We start from the raw sequence: 18,378 nt of genomic DNA, 5'->3' as shown, positions 1-18,378 counted from the left end.
GGGTGAAGGAGCACGTGGTGCGGACACAGAAGCTGGAGCAGGAGCTGCATCGCCTGCAGGAGGAGATCGAGAAGCTGGCCATGGAGGTCAGCGCCCTGATGACAGCCCCCGAGAGGGTCCACGCCCTCGAGCGGGAGAGCCCGGACCTGTTGCTGGAGAACCAGAGGCTGCAGACGTCTCTGGACACCCTGCAGCCCGAGGACCCGGAGCAGGACAAGCAGCTGGACACCAGGGTAATTCTGGCCTCAGAATGAGTTAGGACGGATTCCTCCCCGGTCAACTTTCTGGTGGCTTGAATTCGGTTGGATGGGTGTTGTGTAAATATCGGAGAAATGGGTTGGTAGTGCTGTTCAGGTTCTCTATGTCCTCACTGATTTTCCATGCACTTTTCAAAGTGATCAGAGAGGGTACACATGGAGCTTATCCAGAGAAAGGGCACAAATTGCCAAGAAAGGTCACATGTGCAGAGAGGGGCCCAGGACTAAGCTTAGGCCCATGGGGCAGTCCGTTTCTGCCGTGGGCCTTCCCAGAGCAGCTCCTTGAGTGCAGGGAGAACTGTCCTCAGCATGGCTGGGTGCTGCCTCTCCTGAGGGTCCTGCTATTTTGGTGTCGACACTTGACCTGCTCTTGGCCCCTCACTCCGTGTGGGGACATGGGGATCCGGAGTCTGTGGTCCCCCTGGGCCTGCACCTGGTGAGGCATCATCCCCTTCTCCCTCCCGGCAGGTGGAAAATTCCACTCTGAGCTCCCAGAGCGCCTCGCTCACTGCGCTCACAGAGCAGAACACGCAGCTCCAGCACCAGCAGCTGGCGGCAGCCCACAAGGCCCTGCAGCAGGAACACGCATGCCTGGGCGCGCTCCACGAGCACCTGACTAGGGAGCACAAGGCCCTTCTGGACAAGTACCGCCGCCAGAAGACACTGCTGAGTCGGACCCTGAAGCTGGAGAGCAAGGCTCTCAGTGACAGGTGGGTGCCTGCGGCTGGGGGTGATGGACAGGCTCCCCGGGCTCCTGTCCCCCCTTCACTCTGGCCCCTCATGTTTCCTCTGGTCCCGCTGCTTCACAGTGAAGAGAAGTAAATCCACCTTCACCCTCAGCGATGTGGAGTTGGTGTGGCTGGAGACTGAGGGGCAGGAGGGTCCCCCAGGGGAGAAGGGTGTGCCCACTAATCCCGGCTCAGGGAAACCAGGTGTCAGCATTGGGGTCCCAGCTCCTGGGGGATTCCTACCCCCTCTTCCTTTCCTCTCCAAACCAAGGACCAGGAGGAGAAGTCACCACAGCTGCCAATTTTCAGGGGCGTGCCTTATCTAGCTCCCCAGGCCTTTTCCCTGTCCAAGTCTCAAAGTCTGCACTTCTGATTTTCTTTTTTTACTTTTAATTTTGGAAAGTTTTGAATATATGGACGTGTACAGACTAGTATAGTGAAAACCCCGTGTTCCCCTCACCTGCAGCAGCATTATCAGTACTCTGCCATTCTCATGTCACCTTTACCTCTGACTCTCCATATACCTTTTTAAGGTAAAATTGATGTACCTTAAATGCATAAATCTTAACTTTGCACTTTTTCAAAATCAGGGCTTTGTGTGCATGTTGTCAGCCAACTTCGTCTGAGCTCCTGCCAGGCAGATCCCTGATTGCAATGGCCCCAGCAGGTGCACCGGGACCCAGAGCCTGGGGGAAGTGAGATGTACAGAGGACTCCAATGTGGTGGGGAGAGAGAGGGAGAGATGCACTAAAGAGAGGCTCTCCCACACTTGGAGCAGCCCAGGAGGGAGCTGTCCACTTCCTGTGCTTGTGAGTTGTCCCTGCTGAGTTCTTCCCAGGCCTCTGCCTCAGCAAGATGCTAGGCAAAGGCTGGGGCTCCCTGGGAGCAGCTGAGGTGCAGGGATTTGGCATCACAGGGACCAGGAGGGCACTGAGCCTGCAGAGCCTGCGGAGGGCGCCTGCTGCTGCATGAACTTGGGGGAGATGACATACATTTACACACTCACCCAGTGCTTCCTGTGGACTCTCCCCAGAGCCTTCCACCCCTTTCTCCACCCAGATGCCCATCCTTCGATGGTGCCGAGATGTCTGCTCCTATCAGACTCTCGTTTCTTCCAGCCAGAATGAGCATCTTCTGACTCTTGGCATCTCCATCTCTGCCTCCTCCGCACCCATCCTGTGTTCACGAGATGCTTAGTGAGCACCCACTGGGCGCCTGGTGCTGTCTAACATGGTTTGAATGCACCCAGCTGACTACTGATGGGAGCCTCCTGTGGTGCCCACCCCTCACCAGGTGCTGCGGGCCCTCCCCTCAATGATAACCGTGTGGATATATTCTTATGGCTGTTAACATGGGAAGGTTTGTACAGGTGGCATTTGACTGGTCTGAGGGAGGAGTTCATTGCTCTGTCTATGACTCCTTGCTTGGTGGACCTACTGTGTGATTCAGTGGTTTTTGCTGGTTGGACAGATAGCTGGAGGCCCTTGGTGTGTCTGCAGCAGGGCTGCAGGTTAGAGGTGGAGGTGTCTGGAACACAGGCCGGGGGCTCTGTATTCATTTCACCTGACACTTGACTGAGACACTCGCTCCTTCCTTCCCCTGGTGCACATGCACTGGGTGTCAAGCCTCGTACCCGGGATTCAGTGGGGAGAAGCACTCGCAGTTTCTGCCCTGCAGGAGGGTGGTTACTGATGGTTGCGATATGCTTGATCCTGTGCTTTTCCAAGACACAACAGGGAAGCAGGAGGTGGGGATCCTAATGGTCCATAGCCCTGTTTGTCAAACCTGGATGAGAAAGATCGCCGCCCTGAAAGCCCAGCAGAGCCATCACCCCCACCTTCCATTACCCATGTCTGGGCAGCCTCCACTTGTGGCTAAAGGCCACAGGAAGGAATGTTTGTCTTCCAACAGCCGACCAAGCAGGTGTGTGTGTGTCTGAGTCCGCACAAGTCTTGGCTCCAGGCAGATGGTACAAGTACAGCTGATATGGGGTGGGCTTGGATGGAGGGCTGCAGGCAGGGGCTGAAACCCTGGAACTTGGGTGGACTCTGTCAGCCTGTCTCTGGGTGTGGACACCTCAGGAAGGGGGTCTGGAAAGGGTTTTGCCTGCCTGGGGAAGATTGAAAGGTGATGACTCAGTCTCCACCTAGGACCTGGGGAGGCCCCTGAGTCACCTGAACAGGGAAGGTTCCTGCAGGAGGAGGAACAGCCTGGGGCTGGTCAGGGGCTCCCTCTTGTGCTCTGCTGCCCTCCGGAGAGACTGTGTGGGACCCTCTGCAGACTGAGACAGGAAGGAAATAAAAGCCCCAGCTGAGAGGGAGCCTGTGGGAGAGCGAGGGCAAGGGCTGGACTGGGGGTGCCTTGAGGAGCCATGAGGGTGTGCAGTTGCCCATGATGGCTGCTTGGGCCCCACCAGGCAAGACTCTGGCCCCCAAGCTGCCTGGATCAGAGCAAGAAGAGTCGTGTTCCTGAGCTCGGGCGGAGGGCTCACCCAGGGCCCATTGAGGGGGATCAGCTGTTATGGGCGGTGGAATTCTGCTGTGTTTGCAGTGGTTTCTTTGAGAAGGGCGTGGAGTTCATAAAACAATGGTTTTGTTCCCAGTGGGATGAAGGAGGGAGGCTGCTTTGACAGGGACTGGAAGGGACCATGGAGACACGTCGGGTGGGAGGAGGGAGGACTTGCCTCCTGTGCTGGAGGAGACCCCCGGAGGTGGCCCAGTGACTGTCCCCTCTCTCTGTCCAGCCCTGTCCCACGTGGATCCCCCTCTCCCTCAGCTCTGCAGAGAGAAGCCGCTCACCCAGGCTTTGAGGTCTCCCTGGGTTTCCATTCCTAGCGGGTGTGTTTCCCTTCAACAGATACAAGGACCAGCTCCAACATAAGGTGGCGCTGGAGCAGCTGGGGACTCTCTTGACCACCGAGCGGGAGGCTCTGCAGCAGGAGCAGAGGACGAGCACCATGGCCGCCGAGGAGAACCAGAGGCTGCAGAGAGAGCTGGACAGGTAACCACCAGGCCCCCTGCAGCGCCTCTGCCGGGATGCCATTCAGACCCACTCACTCAGCACCCGCTGAGCTGAGCTCAAGTGAGACCCCTGGTGATGGTGCATTTTTACCAACCCTGCACTGGAAGCAGCTGGTGGGAACAAGGTAAAGGGGCCTCCAGCTGGTGGCTGGAAGGAAGGACTCGGCAGCTGGGATGGGGCATTGTCTCGGTTTGGACAGTCTCCCCTCCCACAGTTATGATGCTGATGACTGTCGGGCAGGGGTACCTGCATCCTCTCACACCAGCGATCCCATGAGGGAGGGGGCGTGGTCCTCAGCATTCACGCATTCCCATTTGTGAATTCACATCCTGGCAGAAATGCACTGGTGACCCCCAAATCAGTGCCCGTGGCCTGTCATGGACGTGCCCAGAGTGGGAGATACTGGAGTTGCCTGATGTGCACATTTGCAGCTGAGGTTGAACAAGGCCTTTGACCCCAGACTTGTTTCAGCTCTCACCTACCAGCGTCCTCTTCATGGGCCACTGAGTGCCATGGTGTTCTATTTTGTGTGCTTTGGAGGCGATTTCGCTGTTTGAAATGGCCCCCAAATGGAGTGTTGAAGTGTTGTCTAGTGTTCCCAAGTGCAAGGCTGCGCTGGGCCTCACGGGGAATATTCGAGTGGCACACAAGGATCATTCGGGCCCAGGTATGGTGCTGTTGGCTCTGAGTGTATTACACGAGGCGTCTTTATGTCTTGATGAGCTGACAAAATGTGACCAGAGACTCCCAGGAACCGGTGGGAATAGTTTCAGTACTCACTAATTCAGGGTTCACGTGGTTGGGCAGAACATTATACTGTGAATCACAAGAGTTGACTGAGCTATTGTTATCCTTTAAAAAGTCCACAGCAACAGAGGAGGAAACAGGCTCAGGGAGATTAAACAACTTGTTCAAGGTCAATGCTCCTAGTTAGTGACACAGGCAGGATTCGAATCCAAGTCTTGCCTCAACCCAGAGGCGTGACCATATGAACCCTTCCTTCCTACAGCCCTGAGTAAACTCAGCTGCCTGCAGTGGACGGGCAGGTCCAGCAGGTGGGGCAGGAGAGTCAGCAATAGACCAGGCCCTGGTGGAGAATACAGCCCAGCTATAGAGGCTGTCAGCTGGGAGGCAGGCGGGGCTGCCAGGTCTTCCTTCTGTATGTTTGTTGTTGTTTTTTGTTGTTGTTTTTGTTTGTTTTTTTGTTGTTTTTTTTTCCCTGAGAAGAAGATATCTGAATGTTGATGGGTACCTTAAAAGATATCTGAATGTTGATGGGTACCTTAAAAGTTTGGAATGCTGATACAGTAATTATTTTTTTGTTTTGTTTGTGTTTTTTATTAAATCTGCTTTTTTGGGCAGGACAGAGGAATGGGAGGACCTGGAGACATATTTGAGGCCAGGGACCCTTAAACCTAACCCGCGAGTATTCACAGGACCACAATGGCGAATCTTTTTATCTTGTTCTGTTTCTTTTTTATGTTATTTTACTAGGGGCCCGGTGCACGAAATTCGTGCACTGGGTGTGTGTGTGTGTGGGGGGGAGTGTCCCTCAGCCCAGCCTTCCCCCTCTCACATACTGGGAGCCCTCAGGCGTTGACCCCCATCACCCTCCAATCGCAGGATTGGCCCCTTGCCCAGGCCTGACGCCTCTGACAGAGGCGTCAGGCCTGGGCAGCGGACCCTCATTTCCCCCCATCACTGGTTCTGCCCCCAGCCCAGGCCTGATGCCTCTGGCCCAGACATCAGGCCTGGGCAGGGGACCCCCAGGCCCCTCCGATTGCTGGCTCTGCCCCTTGCCCAGGCCTGATGCCTCAGCCACAGGCGTAGACCCCCATCACCCTCTGATCACCTGATCGGCCCCTTGCCCAGGCCTGACGCCTCCACCAGAGGTGTCAGGCTTGGACAGGGGACCCCCATCTCCCCCCGATCACTGGCTCTGGCCCCTGCCCAGGCCTGAGGCCTCTGGCCCAGGAATCATGCCTGGGCAGGGGACCCCCATCTCCCTCTGATCGCTTGCTCTAGCCCCCGCCCAAGCCTGACGCCTCTGACCCAGGCTTTAGGCCTGGGCAAGGGGACCATCATATCCCCCCAATCCCTGGCTCAGCCCCCCGCCCAGGCCTGATGCCTCAGCCAGAGGAGTTGACCCTCATCACCCTCCAATCACCAATCACCGGATTGGCCCCTTGACCAGGCCTGAGGCGTCCGGCTCGGGCAGCGGGGACCCGCAGCTGCAGCAGCCCCGTGATCGTGGGCTCCGCTTTAGGCCCAGGCAAGGGACCCCTAGCTCCCGGGACTGCCAGCTTCGACCGTGCCCAGCTCCCATCGCTGGCTCCACCCCTACTTCCTGCTATCACTGGCCAGGGCGGCAAAGGCGCCTGATTCTCCGATCATGGCTGGGGGGCAGGGCAAAGGCGGCCCCAGGGCCGCCTTTGCCCTGCCCCCCAGCTCTTAGCTCCCCGCTGGGTTTCTGATCACTGTCAGTGGCAGGGTGCTTCTTCCTGCTTTCCCTTTCGCCTCCCTGCATTGTGCCTACATATGCAAATTAACCTCCATCTTGTTGGCAGTTAACTGCCAATCTTAGTTGGCAGTTAATTTGCATATAGCCCTGATTAGCCAATGAAAAGGGTATCGTCATATGCCAATTACCATTTTTCTCTTTTATTAGTTTAGATTTTTTTTAGTTGTCTTTATTGGAGAGACATCAATTAATAAAATCATACACACTTTAAAATGAAATAAAATAGAATAAAATAAGTAAATGTTAAAAAAAAATTAAAAGCTGTGTGGGCCAAACTTCACACACCTGTGTTCACATTGAGTCCATGAGCCTCTGGTCATATGATCTTTTTTGGTATAATCTACCCCAAGGAATCCCAGGTAATGGTGATGATGATGATGATGATGATGATGATTTAAGTGGATATAGGTAACACTCCAGAATCTTCTATTTTATTTATCTCAGTAGTTGAAATTAGAAAGGGGCTTGGAATTGGGGAGAAGAGCTGGATATAGACACAGAGTCTTAGAGCAGTAATGTTCTGATTCAGTGTTTAAATGTTTGAATCAAAGAACCCTTTTTCCAAGTAGGCAGATGTGCCAAAGCCTCAGATAGAAAGGACTTTAACAGGGATGCTCTGTTGCCGTGGTGTCCGAGCCTGCCTGTCGTTCTACCCCAGCTGGCAGTGGGGTACCTGGGGTAGCCTCCTCGAACCCCAATGAACAGAGTTTGAAAACCGCTGATTTTGTTCAACCCTTCATTAACACATGAAAAAAACTGAGGCCCAGAGAGGTTGCAGTTTTGATTAAGGTTGCACAACTGGGACAGTGCCTGGGAGTGCACCTCAGCCCTTGGCCTTGTGTCTCTCTACCCCTAGGGCCAATTCCCTGCACCAGCAGCTGAAGGGGGAGCAGGAGGAGCTGCAGACCCACACTAAGAAGCTGCAGACCTCCCTGAACGACACCCAGCTGCAGGTGAACTGCTGGCAGGCCCAGTGCAACTGCCTGAGGAAGGAGCAGGAAGAGCTGCTCACAGACAACAAGGAGCTGCAAACCTCCCTTCATGAAAGGCAGCTGGAGGTAAACCACTGGCAGGCCCGGTACGATGGGCTGAAGGGGGAGCAAGAGGAGATGCACACACTCACCAAGGAGCTGCAGACCCACGCCAGTGAGCTGCAAACCTCCCTTCATGAAAGGGAGCTGGAGGTAAACCACTGGCAGGCCCGGTACAATGGGCTGAAGGGGGAGCAAGAGGAGATGCACACACTCACCAAGGAGCTGCAGACCCACGCCAGTGAGCTGCAAACCTCCCTTCATGAAAGGGAGCTGGAGGTGAACCACTGGCAGGCCCAGTATGAGAGGCTCAAGGGGGAGCAAGAGGAGATGCACACACTCACCAAGGAGCTGCAGACCCACGCCAGTGAGCTGCAAACCTCCCTTCATGAAAGGGAACTGGAGGTGAACCACTGGCAGGCCCAGTGTGAGGGGCTGAAGGCGGAGCTAGAGGAGCTGTACGCTCTCAACAAGGAGCTGCAGGCTGACGCCAATGAGCTGCTCACAGAATACAAGGAGCTGCTCACAGACAACAAGGAGCTGCAACTGTCCCTGAATGACACGCAGCGGGAAGTGAACAGCTGGCAGGCCCGGTACGAGGAGCTGAAGGGGCAGCAGGAGGAGCTGCAGACTCACAGCAAGAAGCTGCAAACCTCCCTGGACAACACGCAGCTGGAGGTGAACCACTGGCAGGCCCAGTACGAGGGGCTGAAGGCAGAGCAAGAGGAGCTGTACGCCCTCAACAAGGAGCTGTACACCCTCACCAAGGTGCTGTATGCCCTCACCAAGGAGCTGCTCACAGACAACAAGGAGCTGCAACTGTCCCTGAATGACACGCAGCAGGAAGTGAACAGCTGGCAGGGCCGGTATGAGGAGCTGAAGGGGAAGCAGGACCAGCTGCTCACAGACAACAAGAAGCTGCGAACCTCCCTGAACGACACGCAGCTGCAGGTGAACTGCTGGCAGAACCAGTGCAACTGGCTGAGGGAGGAGCTTCAGAGCACGGACATCTCGCTGACCGAGCTGGACAACCGCTGCCAGGTGAGGCCTGGGGCTGGAGGGCCTCAGGACCCTGGGTGGGCCTGTTCCCTGGGCTGATGCCTTGGGCTCAGCCAGGTGGGAATGGGTCCTCATTGGCATCTCTGCTCAAAGGGTGTGTGTGAATGTCACTCAGAGGCAGAGAGGAAGCCAGAGGCAGTTGACTGGGATGAACACAATGACTGGCAGGGGTGTGCTACAGAACACCTTTCACCTGATATTTGCTTTTTGTCGGGGAGGTGCATGGAAGCATCCAAGTACCGTTTCATCTCCATCCTCTCGACTGAGCACTCTGCTCTCTGTGTCATCTCATTTAATTCTCACAATGATCTTGTGAGCTGGGGTTCCCATCCTTGTCCCTCTGAAGTAGCGGGTTGGAACCCCGTTTGTCTGAAGCCAAAGCTTGGGACTTTCCTGCTACACCAACCACGATGATATTCTAGAGCAGGAGCTGGCCAGCCTCAGCCCAAAATTCAGGTCCAGCTTCATGCGTGTTTGTGTTCAGACAACTTTCTAGTAGCCATATTCAAAAAGTAAGAGGAATCAGGTGGGATTAATGTAGGGGTCTGTTTTATTTAACCCTTATATCTAAAATATCACATGTAACCCCAAAAGCTTATTAATGAGATTTTTTAAAATAATATGATTTTTTATTGATTTTTTGAGAGAAACATCCATCAGCTGCCTCCTGCATGCCCTCTACTGGGGAGTGGAGCCAGTAACCCAGGCATGTGCCTTGATCAGTGTGGGGCGCAGCTACAGTGTTTGGACAGGTTCAAGCCTTGGACTGATGAAAGGGCACAGTCCTCTCATTGCGACGTGCAAGGCCCAGCTTGGAGGGCAGAGCCTTCCCAGCACAATTATAGCCAACAGCTACAGTGGTAAGCTTGAACCTGTGGTCCGAACACGTGGCCCCACATGCCTGAGTGATAGAGTTCATGTGCATGTAGTTGAGTAGGACTGAAACCCACGAGAATGTTGTCAACATCTTGATCACGCCCTTCCTTTGCCTCGTGGCATCTGCTATAAAATAAAGACACGGCTTGTGGACGCTGGCGCTGTCTCTATGTCAGAGGAGCAGCATCCCACTGAGACCCAGCTTTCATTCTCTTGCTGTCTTTTCTTAATCCTTCACTGACCCCTCTCAGGGTCACTGAACCAGGCTGAGCTGGCCTGGCACATAAGGCAGCCTGGGGCTGAGTATGCCATGGCCGTGCCGGCTCACCACAACTCAGAAATTACACTGGTGATTTCTTAGTGAATGGGACACTCAACCTACTGAGAAACACACACACCGGGCAGCTTATTAATGAGATACTTTACATTATTTTTAATTGTTATTAAGTCCTCAGAACCTATTATATATTTTGCACTTATGGCTCAGCTCAGACTGGCTGTGTTTTCAGTGCTCAGCAGCCACACGTGGCCAGTGGCTGCCTGATTGGACGGTGCAGCGGCAGAAGGCTTGGCCATCCCCATGGCATTGGCCGTATTGGTCATGCCAGCTGACGTAGATCATACCAAAATGACCACCTTTGTGCACGTGGCCTTTTTCTCCTTTTGGATGTCGATTCCCAGCAGTGGAATCACGGGAGCGTGTGGTGTTTGAGACATTGTCCATCTGTGTTTTAGCTGGTCTCCCGCCTCAAGGGCAACTTGGAGGGAGAAAACCGTCACCTGCAGAGCCAAATCCAAAGGCTGAAAGAGCAGAACCAGAGGCTTCTCCAGGAGGACGTGGAGGACAAGGACCAGCACCAGGAGGAGCAGCAGCTGTACGTGTGAGGGGTGTGGGCTGACGGACGCCCGTCAACAGAGGGGTCGTGGCTTCCAGCTCCACGACTAGACCGCACCATTCTGGGCAGCAGAGAACCCCTGGGTGCATTGGTGTCCCAGGCAAGGGGACGGACCATCCTACCAGCACATCCTTCTCTCGTTTTCCCGGGAATGGTTCTAGATTTCTGCACATAGGGGCGGTTGGCTTTGTTGGCTTTTCAGAGACACTGCCCCCTGCCAGACGCTTCTTAATCTTCTTTTGGGATCAAGTTCACTTTGAAAAATACAACAGTAATGAAGAGAGGCCCCTAGGGAAGGACTTCAGATCGCAGGCTGAGTCCTTTCTGCTTCGGTTTTTCCCTTAATGGGCAGCAGAGTGGGTTGTTGGTGCGCAGTGGCTGTCCTCCCTCTGCGGACATTGTGTTTGACAACAGGCCTGGCCCTGCAAAGTGCACAGAACCAGTTACCTGGTCTCCATGAACCAGTAGGAGTGATGGGATGTGAGCAGAGCTATGTGCACACAGACGTTGAGGAGCACCATGGAGGTAGAAGGAAGCATAGTGGTAGGAGTTGGGGTTCTGCTGCTGACATGGATGGGAAGAAGGCTGGCCAGTGTGTGTGTGTGGGGGGATAGGGGCAAGAAGGTGGGGCAAGAAGGAAGGCTGGGGGAGGCAGTGCTCAGCTGTGGAAGGCTTCCATGCCTGGCTAATGAGTCGGATTCACTGGGAAGTGGGTGATTAAGGGATGCTGGTGTACAGGGCCTAGGAAGCTGCCAGAAATGAGGGCAGGAGGAAGAGCCTTGGTGCTGGAAACCTTGTGGTTTGGAAGTCAAGTCATCTGAGATGCATCTTGTGGGTCCAGGGTGGTCTTCACCCCTCGGTGCTGTGCTGCTGGGACTGTCCTTCCTTGTGATCGGGAATGGCTGGCCAGTGTGGGACAGAGGGACATGGCCACAGTGACCACTGGGGCACTGTCCCAGCTCCCCAGGGTGACGATTCTGCTCACTGTTCTCCCAGATTCGTCTGCTCATCTACAGGGGGCTCAACACCTACCAAGGATGGTTGACATGGAAAACCTCACTGTACTTTTGGGGTAGAAGTGAGAGTTTGTACCCTGAAGTGGGCTCTCTATAACGCAGCTGCTAAAAATTACCAGCAGAGCTTGGGCAGGTGCAAACTAGAAGAGTAGGGACCTGGTACCCTGGGGGATGATCTGGTGATGGGTTTGCATTAGAAAGTGTCTGTAGGAGGTCAGAGAGTGGGCAGGCTTCCTGAGCCTGCTCCAAGCGGAGTCTTCCCCAGCCCTGGGATAGCTAGGCCATGAGTTTGTGGGGCTAGGGGACGACTGTGGGAACAGAATAACACAGACTAGAAGAACAGAGTCCGAAATGAGGGCGCTGGGAGCAGAGCAGGTTCGTGGCCAGGGACCCAGTGGTTTGCAAGCGATCATTTCTCATGGGTGCTCACTTTGCGGTGAACTCGGGGGAAAGCCCTTGGATTAGGGGGCCTGGGCACCTTCTTGACTGAAGGAGCCTGAGCAGCTGCCTGGATGCCGAGGACTCATTTTCAAGCAGGGAAAGCTGGGGTCTGAGATGTCAAGGCCACATGGGTGAGGAGAGGCAGGAACTGGACAGGCGCCGGCGGCCCAGTGGGGGGCGCTGTATAGCGAGCACTGCGTGCATGGCTCCTGGACCAGTGATGGCGTACCTTTAGAGCTCGGCGTGTCAGCATTTTGAAAAACCCTAACTTTACTCTGGTGCTGTGTCACATGTAGAAATTTTTTTTTTAATTAAATCTTTATTGTTCAGATTATTACATTTGTTCCTCTTTTTTCCCCCCCATAACTCCCCTCCTCCCAGTTCCCGCCCCACCCTCCGCCCTCACTCCCCACCCACTGTCCTCATCCATAGGTGCACGATTTTTGTCCAGTCTCTTCCCGCATCTCCCACACCACTTTCCCCCCCAAGAATAGTCAGTCCATTCCCTTTCTATGTCCCTGATTCTATTATAATCACCAGTTCATTCTGTTCATCAGATTATTTATTCACTTGATTCTTAGATTCACTTGTTGATAGATGCATATTTGTTGTTCATAATTTGTATCTTTTCCTTTTTCTTCCCCTTCCTCTTCTTAAAGGATACCTTTCAGCATTTCATATAATCCTGGTTTGGTGCTGATGAACTCCTTTAGCTTTTCCTTATCTGTGAAGCTCTTTATCTGACCTTCAATTCTGAATGATAGCTTTGCTGGATAAAGTAATCTTGGTTGTAGGTTCTTGGTATTCATCACTTTGAATATTTCTTGCCAGTCCCTTCTGGCCTGCAAAGTTTCTGTTGAGAAATCAGCTGACAGTCCTATGGGTATTCCCTTGTCGGTAACTGAGTTTCTTTCTCTTGCTGTTTTTAAGATTCTCTCTTTATCTTTTGCTCTTGGCATTTTAATTATGATGTGTCTTGGTGTGGTCCTCTTTGGATTCCTTTTGTTTGGGGTTCTCCGCGCTTCTTGGACCTGTAAGTCTATTTCTTTCACCAGGTAGGGGAAGTTTTCTGTCATTATTTCTTCAAATAGGTTTTCAATATCTTGCTCTCTCTCATCTTCTGGAACCCCTATAATTCTGATGTTGGTACGCTTGAAGCTGTCCCAGAGGCTCCTTACACTATCCTCGCATTTTTGGATTCTTTTTTCATTTTGCTTTTCCGGTTGGGTGTTTTTTGCTTCCTCTCATTTCAAATCATTGACTTGATTCTTGCGCTCCTCTGGTCTGCTGTCGGGAGTCTGTATAATATTCGTTATTTCAGTCCGTATATGCTTAATTTCTAGTTGGTTCCCCAATATAACATCGAGGGTCTCATTAGTTTTCTTGTAGATCTCATTAAGTTTATCGGCAGCTTCTAAACAGTTCTTGAGAGACCTTAAAAGTGTGGTTCTGAACTCTATATCTTCCATTGACAATTTTGTCCTGTTTCTTTGTCTCCGCATTTTGTTATGCTTCCTTGGTGCACCCCCTAGTGGTCTTTGTTCGCAGTCTTATAGTTAAACCTTGATTGTTGTAGCTAATACCAGGGAGAGTTTGACCTCCAGGCCAAGTGGCTATGAGAATCAGCTGTGTCAGCAGTGAGAGAACTTCTGTCCTCTAGGGAGGTGCTAATCTAGCCTTTGCCTGAGGCTATCCGGCAAATGCCTCTGTGCAGGGCTTGGGCAGGGCGGGTCGCACAGGATCAACAGGGTGGGCCGGAGAGAGCAATTATGGGGGCTCTCAGTCCTGTCCCCAGGGGCTCTGCCTCTCTGAATCCCAGCACCCGCTGCAAAGCTGGGAGAGAAAGCTGCATTCGCTCTGACTGAAGCCAGACAGTCCCGCTTCTCCCGTTTGAGTCTGGGTCCCTAAAGACTCGCCTGTATCTGGAGCTCAGAGTCTGCGACTCCCTCCCGATTGAAAACGCCAACCGCGCCCTCCACCACCAGCGGGCTCCACGCACTCCGCACCTCAGAATTTGACTTCAGCACTGCGCCTCCTCTGAGTGTCCGTATGCATTTCTCTTTCCTCCTAGTTGTAGGACTTCCACTCAGCCAGCGTTCCTGTGGTTCTGGGTGATGTCGGTTCCGTCTTTTAGTTTCACTTTTGAAGTAGTTGTTCAAAGCAGCAAACTCCGGCATTAACCTATGCCGCCATCTTGGTTCTCCCACATGTAGAAATTTTTTGATATTTACAACCATAGTAAAACAAAGACTTATATTGTTGATATTTATTTCATATATTTGAATGCCATTTAACAAAGAAAAATCAACCAAAAAATGAGTTCGCGTGTCACCTCTGACACGCGTGTCATAGGTTTGCCATCACTGTCCTAGACAGACAACAGGAAAGCATGCCATGCCCTCTGCTTCAGGAAGGCCAGGCTCCCTCTCCCAGGAGCAGGGGTGCCCTCTGGCAGCCCAAGGTTTAAGAGGTGTCTCTCTGGTCCTTTCTGTGTTTTTAAAAATGTGAACTGACTTCCCACGTTTAGGAATTAAGAGATTGTGCTTCAGAGCCGGGGCTTCTGGATCCTTCTGGAAAAGCTGTCAGAAGCTCCGCCACATGGAGAGCGGCGCTTCATTTGCAGACCCCGCGTTAGGTCCCAGGTGGCACCAAGCGCTCAGCCTCGCCGTAGCCCCCACTCCTCCCTCAGGTCCTCCCAGGCCGCTTTGCTCCTGATCTTATCTGTTTGGCTCCCAAAAGGCTTTGAGTTTGCTTCACTAGAAGTGTTAGCAGAAGCCCAACATTGGAGTGGGCCCTGGTCGGAGGTCTGACTTTGCTAAACTGACCTTTTTAATCTGATGTGCGTCTAAGTCACCGAGGGCAGACCCCTCCCCACCACTAAAGGTATCGTTGGGCTGCACCCGCAGGAGCTAGCCTAGCCCTGCGTCTGACCCGAGTGCCCAACGTCCTGAGCTGACATGGCAGGAACCCTCGGGGTTTCCCAGCTTGAGTGTCAGATGGTTCGGGGTCTCTCTCCTGAGGTGACGTCCAGCCTGACCCTCGGTGTTCAGCCATCTCCTCGACGTGTTAGGCTCCTGGACCCACGTCACATGCTTCCTTCCCCATATTCCCAGCTCAGGGGTCATGGTGGTCATGAGCACCGTGATGTCTGAGTCCCAGAAACACACTGGCTCCTTCTGGGCCAGGTCCCAGGCAGGGTGATGCGTCAATTTATGTGTTTTATTTTAAAAAACAGACTGTTTTTCTCTCTCCTCTGTTAGAGACAAATTCAATGCCTTACAGAGACAAAATGAAAAACTGGAAGAAAAAAGCATGGCTCAGCACAAGTTCCATGATCCAGCGCCAAAGAAGTGAGTTGATTTAAGCGTCAGTAGCTTACACCCAGGACAGAAAGCTTGCTTTTTCACGAGTGGGGGAAGCTGTAGCACCTAGAGCAGTGGCCAGTTTGTTGGGCCCGTACCTTCCGCTGTATGGCAGGTCCCTGTGTGCAGGTCCATCCCAGCATGGAAAGAATTTAGAGTTTCTTTCAGTCCCGCCCTCAGTTCTCAGGGTTATCCGATGAGGGATGGTGAATGCTGCTGGCCAGGAGCCTGTTTAAGGGCAGAATCGGTGCTTTTAGAGCCACTAAAGCAGGCATATCAGCTTTTGTCTCAAGATTGCCGGACCTAGAAAATCATGCTTCTGTTTTGGGAAGGAAGCTTGGGGCGGATACCTGGACCAGCACCCCTGTCTTCAAGCACAGGAACCTTTTGTTCTGCCCTCCATTCCTCTGGGTTCACTGGACCTCCCCAGGGCAGGTTCACAAACACATTCCCTTCCCCAGAGAGCAGCAGCCCGGTGGTGGGCCAATTTGACCCCCAGGACTGCCAGCCTCCGTCCAGCAGGGCTTCCCCCTGGGCCCGGGCCTGAGCCCAGGAGCAGGCCTTCCCATTGTCCTGTCCCAGCCCAGGCTTGAGGTCAAATCACCATGAGTCCCGCATGGCCTCTCTGTAGAAATCACAAAATTTCAGAACCTCCGCCTGACCCTTCTGTCGACAGGGAAATTGAGGCACCGATGAGGAAATTGAGTGGCTTGTGTAAGCACAGTGCTGTTTCATGGCAGAGCCAGGACCAGAACCCAGCTGTGGTCCTTGTTACATTAGAATGCTTCATTTCCTGTTAGCTGCAGTGAATTACCTTTTACATTCACTATTTTCATTTATTTAGTTATTTTTCCAATCCTCACCCGAGGATATATTTCCCATTGAGATTTAGAGAGAGTAGGGGTGGGAGGAAGGGAAAGGGGAAATGAGAGAGGGAGACAGGGTAGGAGGGAGGGAGGGAGAGAGAGAGAGAGAGATAGAGAGAGAGAAGGAGAGAGAGAGAGAGACATCTATGTGAGAGAGACACATCAATTGGTGTCCATCTTCATACACCTTGACCGGGGCCGGGGATCAAACCTGCAACCCAGGTATGTGCCCTTGTTGGGGGATCAAACCCACCACCCATCAGTGCTCAGGCCGACGCTCAACCACCAGGCAACACCACCCAGGGCTCACTGTTTTTAATTCAAACGGCCCACTCTCCTACCCTCTTCCCCTCACCCAGATTCCTCAATGACGAGAATGGGCAGAGTATGCCAGCCAATTTCTTGTATTATTACACCTAGCAGAAAATGAGGAGGTCCCTGACTCTTTCTGAAAATGGCGTTTTGGTGGAATTTTGCCAACCAGCATGATTAGGTCAGCACGGCACCACTTCCTGCACTTGGCACAGTAATCAAGAGCTGAGAGCTGGGTGTGAAGTTCTGTTTTCCCGAGGGGCTAGTGTGGGTTCCTGCCATTTGAAGGCCTCCACCACCCCTGGGTCTGTGCAGATTAACTGCACATTGTGTGCCACCTCCTGAGCCTCAGGTGGGATGAGCATGGTGATGGAAACGAGCACCCTCATTCTGAACCAAATTAAGCGCCACCTTCTCAGGCTGGTGATGGAAATCCCACCTTGAGTAGGGCACCCAGACACCTGCTGGAGGGGCAGTGAGGCTTGGTTGTGTCCTAAAAACCTACTTCTTACAGGAAAAAGCACTGGATTGGAGCCAAAGTCTTAGTCAAACTCATCAAACTAAAGAAAGGGGGATCCAGAGAACGACCAAAGTCAACCCCACAGAGGCCTCCCTGGCCGCTGGGGTCCTCAGACCAGGCCTCGCCCAGTACTTCTCAGCCTCTTCAATCGCAGCGGGAACCCCTCGAGGCCACCCCATGCTGCTCAAAGGTGACAGAAGAGCAAGACACCTGCAGGGGGCCCAGGGGAAAAGGTAGGAAGGGCTTACCTGGCTGCAGGCGGGAAGTGAAGGGGGGAGGATCTCAGGTCTCCCTCAGGGATGGGAGAACCAAGGAGACTGCGTGCTAGGTGTGTACATGCGTGTGTGTGTGTGTGTGTGTGTGTGTGTGTGTGTGTGTGTAGGAGCCTGAAGGGGGCATGCCACACACACCACATCTGTCTCCTTTGGTATGTGAACACCCAAGTAGGAAATATAAACCCCCGTCAGTGTGGCTGCATGTTCTCCCAGAACAATTCAGGTCCTTCAGCATGAGGAGCCTCACAAATCATGGACACTGTGGTAGGGACTCCAATATCCAGAACTGATCTCCACACAGTTCCTGCAGAGATAGCTCCACAGCGGATGTTTCCTCCAGGCCACTTCTGTAGGGAGATCCCCGGTGCATTTAACAAGTGATGGACAGCTGCAAGGTCTTCAGCGAGGCCTCCTGTGGCTCTGATCTTCCTGTCACTGTGACAAGCGGGTCCAGTTTTCTTCTCTGACTTGATCTGGCCTTGAGTCCTGCCACCACAGTGTGCACTGTACCTCATCATTCAGGGTTGTCATGTGGAATTTCCAGAGCTTTTGAAGTGGATTCCTACTTGCATGTGCTGTATGTATTTCATCGAATCTAAGAGGCTGTCAGACAAGGGTGCTCACATAAGAAGAAGATAAATGGGTTGTGGCAGTGACGATTTTGTCACAGTTGCCACCTGGTCGACAGTGACTGTGAGACAGGCTCGAAGCTGCATCCTGATTTCAGAGATGTTAAGGTTTGGGAGAGGGGGAAAGTGCATCTTACTTGCCTTAAACATGGCTTAGTTTTCAATTTACTTTTAAATATCATGTTCTACATGACTTACCTATAAACCTGCCAAACGTGCATCCTGAGCATTTAAATTTTATGAAGGACACCAGGACTTCCTGAAGACCAACCCAGGCCTGAGACTCATGCCCTTTCAGGGGCAGCTGTGACAGCAGCACCAGGGCCCCTGACAAGCCGCCTCTTGAGTGTGACCTGTGCACACGCCTTTCTGGGTGACATTCACCACTTCGGGACCTGGTGTGTCCCTCGAAACTCATAAAACACAATGTGTACATGCATCCATACTAGTGTTTGGGGACTAATGCTTGCATTCCAAGTCTTTACAGGAGGTGAATTAGGTAAAATCCTCACATGCAGGGAAATGATAACAAACTTATTAACATTTATCTAGAGGTATCTGTTGCCTC

General features: G+C 52.9%; 1 protein-coding gene across 1 annotated transcript in view; it reads left to right on the top strand.

Annotated features, from left to right (window-relative positions):
* LOC132213866 (protein Daple-like) overlaps window positions 1-18,378 on the top strand; it is a 49,811-nt gene that overhangs the window by 17,126 nt on the left and 14,307 nt on the right. Inside the window, 9 exon segments of the mRNA XM_059660762.1 lie at window positions 9-233; window positions 726-967; window positions 3,842-3,985; window positions 7,384-7,480; window positions 7,586-7,629; window positions 8,554-8,599; window positions 10,229-10,374; window positions 15,107-15,196; window positions 16,901-17,139. Of these exon segments, the coding sequence (XP_059516745.1) occupies window positions 9-233; window positions 726-967; window positions 3,842-3,985; window positions 7,384-7,480; window positions 7,586-7,629; window positions 8,554-8,599; window positions 10,229-10,374; window positions 15,107-15,196; window positions 16,901-17,139 (1,273 nt within the window).

The sequence above is a fragment of the Myotis daubentonii genome, chromosome 12 (assembly GCF_963259705.1).
Source record: "Myotis daubentonii chromosome 12, mMyoDau2.1, whole genome shotgun sequence".
Lineage (NCBI taxonomy): Eukaryota > Metazoa > Chordata > Mammalia > Chiroptera > Vespertilionidae > Myotis > Myotis daubentonii.
Note: the sequence above shows the minus strand (reverse complement) of the source record. Positions and strands in the feature narration are given on the sequence as shown.